Genomic DNA, 9,287 nt, shown 5'->3' with positions numbered 1-9,287 from the left:
TGACTTTGCAGGTTTTTTATGGCTGTCTTGGCTTAATTTTACATTTTTAAAAAAAGACTTATTTATTATATATAAGTGCATTGTAGCTGTCTTCAGACACACCAGAAGAGGGCATCAGATCTCATTACAGATGGTTGTAAGCCACCATGTGGTTGCTTGGATTTGAACTCAGGACCTTGGAAGAGTAGTAGGTACTCTAAAACACGGAGCCATCTCTCCAGCCCCTCGGCTTAATTTTTAAGTCAAGAGTTTTGTGTTGACTTTTGAAAGCCAGAGTGTGTGACCTTTTGTTAAAAAAAATATATTTATTTTATGTATATGAGCACACTGTAGCTATCTTTAGACACACCCAAAGAAGGTATCAGATCCCATTACAGATTGTTGTAAGTCACCTTGTGGTTGCTGGCAATTTAACTCAGGACCTCTGGAAGAGCAGTCAGTGCTCTTAACCACTGAGCCATCTCTCCAGCCTGTGTGTGACCTTTTGATGTATAGACCATTAGTAAACCTAGCAAAAAAAAAAAAAAAAAGTGGGACTAAAAGAACTTTACCATGATATAAAAAGGAAAAATTTAATATAAATTAATTTAAAAATGTAAACTCAGTTTAGAATTAAATATAAAAGAAATAAAGTTAGCATGGTTAGGATTGACTAGTGCGTGAGGAAAGTTCTTTCGAATTTGTCTGCCTCAGAGACAATTGGTTTTGTATATGAAAAAAACGTGGTTTCAGAATTATGAGAAACCAGTGTTGCAGTGTGATATTGTTTAAATTTCACTATTTTAAAAAAAGGATTGAAAATCTTGCTGTAAAGCATTCTTTATAGAAAAGAAAATGACCTATACTAAAGGCATATTATTTGAATACCATATACATCACAAATACAAAACATTCATATATTTACACAATATATCAGGCCAAAATGAACAAACTTTTCCTACAAAGAGTACATATTAGAAAAAGAAAACATTAATAAACATTGCAAAGAAAATACCAAGACCTCAAGAAAAGATGGCAAACATTCCAATAGCTGAGTGTTTCTACTTTCTTTTAACAGCATTTCTGAAATGGAAAAGGATGAATAGTTTGTGGATAGATATATTCTTTTGGTTTTATTGAGACAAATCTCACTAACTATGTTGAGCACGCTGGTCCTGAAGTCATGAGATCATGTGGTCCTCCTGTTTCAGTCTTCTGAGTAGCTGCACCATAGGTATGTACTGACAGAAATGCTTCTATTCTAGATACATCTGCTAGGCAAAAACTATAAATACACAGCTCTAGATAGAAGGAAATCATTAATCTTTGTGTCCTACTTCCTCATCAATGTTACCCCTTAGGGCTTGTATTAAGACAAGAGCACAACTTTTGACTTTTTAAAAAATAGTTTTTCTGTGGTGTTAAACATAGGGCTTTATACACACAAGATAAGTGTTCTATCAACAAGCCAATTTAGAGGAACATTTTCACATCTGATCATTTAACCTTGGGTATAAGAATACCAGTAAGTAGATAACAAGCTGAGACCTCATCATTTTTAACTAGGTATTTTTAAACTAATGATACAAATTATCTATGACATCATCGGGAGGAATTTTGCTAGTTTTATATGATGTTAAAACGATGGATAAATATCGGTATTGACCCTGATGTATCATTTAAGTACTCTGTTTTTCAACCAGGTCTCATAGACAGCTCAGGCTGGCCTTGACTTTCTTCACTGGAATTCTGAGATTACAAGAATTCTCTATGCCTGGGTAAATGGACTTTTTTCGTGGATGTTATAGCTGTGATCTGTGGTCCTTATGGCAAAAGTTTCAGTCCTTAAGTAGATCTTGGTAAATTTGCTTGACTACATTCTTCAGGTAGTTTTCCTCTAAGGGCACTTTAGCGATAACGGCAGCAATTTCATCGTGGCTAGAAAAGACAAAAGGATATTTTAATTACTTTTCCTGAAAACCTTATACCTTTGTCCAACTCAGGACTACTCATGTCCTTGGATACTATCTCGTAAGTTTCTAGGAAGCATGCATATATATATATATATATATATATATATTTCTGGAAATAAGCAGAATTTACTTGAAGCTGTGAATTGGTTATTCAGCTAAAATAAGGCTGAATAACCAATTCTATATATAATTGTAAACTATCCCAATCTAGTTGCTTTTTTTGTTGTTTGCCTACAGTGCTAGAATTAAACACAGGCCTTTGTCCATGCTAGGCAAACATTCTATCATTTAGCTATTTCTCCAACCCCCCACCCAATTGCTTAAAAAGCAAAAACAAAAACAAAAAATTCTGTTTTTAATTATGTGTGTATAGGAATGGGTACATGTGAGGGCAGGTGCTGGTGCCATACAGAAGAGGCCAGTCAGTCCCCTGGAGTTAAAGTTACTGATGGTTGTAGACTGCTGTACTCTTTGTCTGATCTAATATGTCACCACTATGTGAGTGCTAAGAACTACACCCAGGACTCCTGGAAGAACAGAGAGCATTCTTAACTACTGAGCCACCTCTCTTCCTGTTTCACAATTCCCACCCTGTTTTTGTGTTTGTGCATGCATGCAGATGTGTGTTCCTGTGTATGTCGGTATGGGTGTAGACCAGAAGTAGATAAACTATTATTTTCATTAGTTTCTAACTTATTTTTTGAGACAGGTCTTTCACTGCTTGGCTAGATGGGCTGGCTAGTGATTCTCAGGTTCTTGCTATCTCTACCTTCTCAGAACTGGGGTCATGGGTGTGCTAGGGATGGGATCACAGGTCTTCATGTGTGGCAGGCTCTTTACCAACTGAGCCATCTGGTTTCCAAATTAATTTTGCCAGCTACAAAATCCTAAACTGTTGTTTGCTGATGAATTAAAGAAGGACTTCTAATATTTCACAGTATTATCAAAATAGTTATAAAGTAAATCATAATCTAATGGGGATGAGTTTGAACTTCAGATACTGCTCCCCCTTCCTCTACAGTGGCTGGGATTACAGGTGTGCAGCACCACTGTGGCCGACTTATATGGCACTGAGAATGCAACCCAAGCCTTTGTGAATGCCACCAACTAAGCTACATCTCCAGCTCCAAAAAATTTTCTACTTTACAGACAAGTATTGAAAACCTGAAACCATCATAAAAGACAGGGCTCTACCATCCACTAGAAACAGTAATAATACCACTGAATTTAAAAGAACAAATACTGGAAAGGGAAGTCAGAAAGAGTGACACATCTTGCAGTGTATTTGCTGACACTTCCAAAGACCTTTGGAATGAAATAAGAAGAGTACAAAAGTAGCTGGAACTCTCATGGAACTGATTGTCTACTTACCCAGTCTTCCCAAGGTGACTTTGAATGGTGAATGGTGGTGGGACCAAGGGATAATGGGCCGAGAAAGACAAAGTTATCTCAAACTTTGCAAATGCTGCAGAACTGGAGAATAAAAGCCTCAATCTATAAAAGACAGACACAATTAAAAACATATTTTTCTTTTATACTTGCGTAAGGAACTAAGGTGGCTGTAATTTCTTGCCCTTATGAAATAGAAAAGACGGTAAAACATCTGGAGCAAGACACTGTAATAGCTACTTGCACAGGAGAGGGAGAGATTGCACAAGTATGCACATTCACAGTATGGGTGGAGGTAAGCATATTGGGTCCAGATCTTCAGACACCTTCAATCTTTTGTTTGAAACAGGGTCTCTCAATGGTGAGTGATGTCATCACCCTACTATTATTGACCGCAGACTTCTAGCCTCCAGAGCATTAAGTCAATTATGTTTCTCCTATTTAAGTCACTCAACTTATGATACTTTATTACACAGATCCTAGGAACTGAATATACTCACTCAGTATTATTCACATTTATATGCATTAGGCTATAATTTGGCCCCCATCGCTTTAAAAATTCAATCTCTTCTCCAAGACGCCTACAATGGTTAACTACCAGTGACAGTTCTTGAAGCATCTAGAAAAATAAACAAACAGACTTTGTAAGTGTGTGTATGTGTATGAAAAGATCATACTGAAAAGCTTTATTTTGAGGTTTAGGGATGTAGCTTAGTTAGGGATGGAGTTGAGATCTAGTGGCTTGAGAGATGGCTCAGTAGTTAAAGGCACTGGCTGCATTTTCAGAGGATCTGGGTTCGAATCCTAGTATCCATGTGATGGCCAACAATCACATTTAACTCCAGTTTAAGAGGACTCTGATGCCCTCTTTTGGCATCCTCAGGAAATGCACACATTTGGCTCAGACATATGCAGAAAGAAAAAACATCTAAAATACATTAAAAAATAAAAAAAAAGTTGGGGCTAGAGAGATGACTCAGCAGTTAAGAAAGAACACGGGCTGCTCTTCCAGAGTTCCTGAGTTCTATTCCCAGCAACAACACAATGGTGCACAACTATCCACAATAGAATCTGATGCCCTCTTCTGGTGTGTCTGAAGAAAGTAAACAACTAAAAGCAATACATTAATAAGTAATTAAAAAAAGAAAAGGTCTGGGCCTATTATGCATAAAGCCCCAGGTTTGACCCTCAGCAGTGCATAAGTGAGGTGTAGAATGTCTGTAATCCCAGCGTGTGGGCCCACAAGGCAGGTAGATCAGAAGCTCATGGCTAACCCTGGCTACAGACTAGGCTACAAAGACAAAGCCAAAGAACAAGAACAACACTCACATTATTCTAAATATGAACTAAAAAAGTAAAATAAAATGGGCATAGCCTTTAATCCCAGTGCCAAAGACACATGCACATTGAAAACCGTTGAGGTTTAGTGGCTATTATAATCTCCAAAATGTTGGCAACTGAATATATTTATAATTTCAGAGGATTATAATATTTGTAGAATTGCAGTTCTGCAATTTGTGACTAATAGGCAAGCTTTCCTTTAAAAGCTTCACTAGACTTTACCTGGGGTACCTGATGCTGTGTTGTGCATTTCTCCTTCCAGGACTCCTGTTCCTCAATATACTGAAAAATAAGCTTATGAACTAAGAGGGAGGAAGGAGGAGCTTTATCCTCTGAATAAGGAAAAAGATAAAAATGACGTTATTTACTCATCAGTAATAAGGTATGAACATAATATTATATAAGCTAGAAACATTTTCAAACTAGATGCATTTTTTTTATATTTTATTTTCAAATATGACCATAACGTATGTTATTATATAAACCATTCTATAAAACTTTAAGCCTAAATTTTTTTTGGTGAAAGCATAAATTTAAATAGAACATATTTCTGAGTTCAAAGCTAGGTTTTCCTTACTATCTAAGTAATTATAAGCACAACACTTAATTTTTCTGATCTGTAGTTTCCTAACTGGTAGAAGAGAAAATAATATCTACTTATAGCACTGATATCAGTAATATATGTATATGTGGCATAGACTAAGTAACCATAGTGCTAATTTCAAATATGAAAATATTATTAATCATTATTCAATATCTAGGAGTAATATAATAACTTTTTTTAAAATCTACTCAAAATTTAGAATACTATACAAGCAATTTTATGTCTCAAAACACAATTACCAACAAAATATAGAGGCTTACCATCTAACAGAGACTGAAAACTGAGCCCATTAATCTTCCTGTAAGCGTTGTCCAAGAAAGGGAGACCACCTAAGGAGAAAAAGAAAAGATTTTTCTCTCTTATTTCCTCCTTATCCTTACACAGCCTATGCTGGTGGCAAAACTGTGTGTAGCTGAGGAGTTTATATTCTCTTATCCTAACCTCATCTCCTGAATTATAGGCACATATTATCATCCCTGGTTTATGCAGTGCTGGGGACTGAACTCAAGACTTTCATGCATTCTACAAACGGAGATATATCCTAATCATAAATATTTTTCCTACTTTAGAATTCTATTGAAGGTTTTTCTTGAATCACATTATTCTCTGTATATGGTAAAGTTCCCCTTGATATTTAGTAGGCCTTTGAAGGAAATTAAAAGTGTAAAACATAGCTATAATTATTTTTAACATTTCCCCCCTTTTTTGTTTTTTGTTTATTTTCTTTTTTGAGACAGGGTTTCTCTGTGTAACAGAGCCATTCTATCCTGGAACTAACTCTGTACACCATGCTGGTCTAAGATGCTCAGAGATCCGCCTGTCATTGCCTCCTGAGTGATGTGATTAAAGAAACCTGTACATCCATGCAGAGCTCAGATTTTTTTTTTTTTAAAAGAAACTTTAGGACTAGAGTGTATCTTAGTTTTGCTGTGCTGCTGCTGGCTGCTGCTTTTTCTTCTTCTTCTCCTCCTCATCCTCCTTCCCTTTTTCCTCTTTTTTTTTTTTTTTTTGAGGCAGGTTTTTCTATATATACTTATGCCTGTTTTGAAACTTGTACAGCAGGCTGGCCTTGAACTCAGAGATCATCTGCCACAGCCTCTTACATGATAGGGTTAAAGGCATGTGCTACCATGCCTGCCTTCAGGCTTGGATACATCAAAACCAATTTTTTCAATCCTCCCCCAAATGCTCCAGATGGAACCCAACGCCTTAAGTATATCAGTGCAAGTGCTTTACCACTGAGCTGTATCCCCATGCCAGGACTTCACTATTAAGCACAAAAATAAAATCAATCAAGAATGACAACCATTCAAGTAAATTCTCTAACAGAACACACACACACACACACACACACACACACACACACACACACACACACAAAACGGGAAAAAAATTATTTAGATAGAGATAATCTTATTATCTAAAAGAACTCCAAACCACCTGTATTTTTACTCATATTGTTTGGTGTCTTCTGAGACAGGGTCTCACTAGGTATCAGATGATCCTGCCCACCATGCCACTGTGCTCTGCTCTACTATAGTCTTTGTTCTATAACATAAAATTCATTCATGCTGGGATAGTAGCAGAACATAAACTTAGCATATAGGAGCTCCTGGGTTCAAATTCTAGCAAACTTCCCCAAACTATTATCATTAAAGCAACTTATTCTTCTGAGATTCTCAGCAGTGTTGTTTGTCATTAGTTGCTATTGTAATAAAATATAGGCTTTTATCTTTAGAGAGTTCAGCCATTCATTTCTCTGTAGAGGATCATTTTAGCTTTGCTACTTACCTAGTGGCTCTCCAAAGGAGATGATGAGTTCTATTGAATCATAAACAAAGGTAAATACAGCTTGATCATCACTCCACTCAATGATATCCCACTCAGACAAACTAGAGAAGGATAAACAAGAAAAACAAGTAAGTCTGCTCTTTCTTCCCAGTGCTAGGGGTTCAATCCAAGAAATCACTCTCCCAAATGAAGAATTTGTGATATCATTCAGACAGAACCAATAGTAGCTATTATTTTTTCTTCTCCACTGGAGAGGGAAACAATATTCCTATTTAAATCATTTGAATGGCCAGGTTGGGAGAAGGATACACATTTTCAATGCTAGCCCTTGGGAGGCTGAAGCAGGCAGATCAACCTTGAGTTTTAGGTTGACCTGTGTTACACAGTGAGATGGTATCTCAAAACATGATACAAGTACTTTGGCAACACATATACTAAAATAAGAACAAATTAATTCTTGCGCAAGGATAACACAATTTGTGAAACATACACTGATCATGAATGGAAGCTTTACGACCAATAAGGACCTTTTGAGGAAAAATAACATCAAACAAAACCATGGAAAAATATGATTACACAGTCTTGTGCTTTTTGTTTGCTTATTCTTTTGTTTTTGTTTTTTGTTTCTGAGTCAAGGTCTCACTGTGTACTCTGAGAACTTGCTATGTAAATGAGGCTGCTCAAGAATATACAATAACTCTCTTTCCTCTGCTACCCAAGTGCTGGGATTACAGGTACATTAAACACACTTGATTCAATCTTGTGTATATAACTCAATTTTGAGTCATATATTGGAGAGGAAGGGATCTATTTGATAAAAAGTGTTAAAGATATATTTTTAAAACTATTCATTTTATTTTATTTTATGCGTAAATGTGTGTGCCTGAGTGTATGTAGGAGGACTACATGTATGCAAGAGGCTGCTGAGGTCAAAGGAAGAGGCACTAGATCCCCTAGGACTGGATTATAGGTAGTTGTGAGCTATCATGTAGGTACTGAGAAATGAACTGGGTCTTCTACTAGAGCAGTACACTCAACCATCGAACCAGCTTTTCAGACACAAAAATATTTTAGAATATTTTAAGCTTAATTCATGGCCCTACATGTTTTTACCTCAGATTATAAGTACACTGACTTTTTAAAAAAGATATGAGTACACTGTAGCTGTCTTCAGACACACCAGAAGAGGCATCGGATCCCATTACAGATGGTTGTGAGCTACCATGTGGTTGCTGGGAATTGAACTCAGGACCTCTGGAAGAGCAGTCAGTGCTCTTAATCTCTGAGCCATCTCTCTAGCCCTATGATTTTTTTAAAAGGCTGGTTAATGATTCTCAACATTTGACGGTCAAACAACTCTTTCACAGTGGTTGTCTAAGACCACTGAAAACACAGATATTTACATTATACTTCATAACTGTAGCAAAATTACAGTTATGAAATAGCAATAACATCACTTATGGTTAGGGGAATCACACAAAGTGAGGAACTGTATTAAAGGCCAGCCACATAAGGAGGGTAAGAACCACACCTATAGGTGTTCAAAGGCCACAGCAATTGCTGGGTATTGTAGTGTTGGAATGTGGGTATTCTTGAGAAGCTGAGGCATGACAATTGCTTGGATCCAGAAATCCTAGGCCAGCCTAGGCAACACAGGCTAAGCCTAACTGAAAACATTAATAATAAATCCCAAATCCTTCAAAAAATCAATAGCAATATTCAGAATAGACCAGAAACTGGTGACATCTGCTTTTTCTCACCTGAATTGATCCAGTAATTCTTCAGTTTTAGTTGTTTGTTCTTTTATAAATTCTATCTGAGCAAGGGTCTGTATTTTCTGTGTCTCTACTTCTAAGAACTTTCTGCAAATAAAATCAGGTATTCACAAAGAAACAAAGTTATTCGTTAGTAGGTTCAGAATAGTAACAACATGTTTTGGGGATGAGGAGAACACTGAGTTGATGAAAAGATTCCCTGTGAAAGCTTAGGGAGCTGAGTTTGGATCGCTGGCACCCAGGAAAGACAAGCAAAGTGTTGTAATAATGTTGGGACAGATCCTTCAGAGACAGATGAATCCTGGTGCTGGCTGGCCAGTCAGTCTAACCAGTTGGTGAGCTCTGGGTTCAATGAGAAACTCTGGCCATGATGTCCTTCTATCCTTCTTATCCCAGCAATGATGGCAGAGGCAAGCAGACCTTTATGGATTCAAA

General features: G+C 36.8%; 1 protein-coding gene across 1 annotated transcript in view; it reads right to left on the bottom strand.

Annotated features, from left to right (window-relative positions):
• Positions 1-1,817: 1,817 nt before the first annotated feature.
• KNL1 (kinetochore scaffold 1) overlaps positions 1,818-9,287 on the bottom strand; it is a gene marked incomplete at both ends in the record, with an annotated part of 49,153 nt that continues 41,683 nt past the window's right edge. Inside the window, 7 exons of the mRNA XM_080930929.1 lie at positions 1,818-1,917; positions 3,324-3,446; positions 3,842-3,960; positions 4,905-5,014; positions 5,547-5,615; positions 7,078-7,178; positions 8,838-8,939. Of these exons, the coding sequence (XP_080787055.1) occupies positions 1,818-1,917; positions 3,324-3,446; positions 3,842-3,960; positions 4,905-5,014; positions 5,547-5,615; positions 7,078-7,178; positions 8,838-8,939 (724 nt within the window). The remainder of the gene's footprint in view (positions 1,918-3,323; positions 3,447-3,841; positions 3,961-4,904; positions 5,015-5,546; positions 5,616-7,077; positions 7,179-8,837; positions 8,940-9,287) is intronic.

The sequence above is a fragment of the Micromys minutus genome (genome assembly GCF_963924665.1).
Source record: "Micromys minutus genome assembly, chromosome: 17".
Classification (NCBI taxonomy): domain Eukaryota; kingdom Metazoa; phylum Chordata; class Mammalia; order Rodentia; family Muridae; genus Micromys; species Micromys minutus.
The sequence above is the reverse complement of the archived record's forward strand: the minus strand, read 5'-3'. Positions and strand labels throughout refer to the sequence as shown.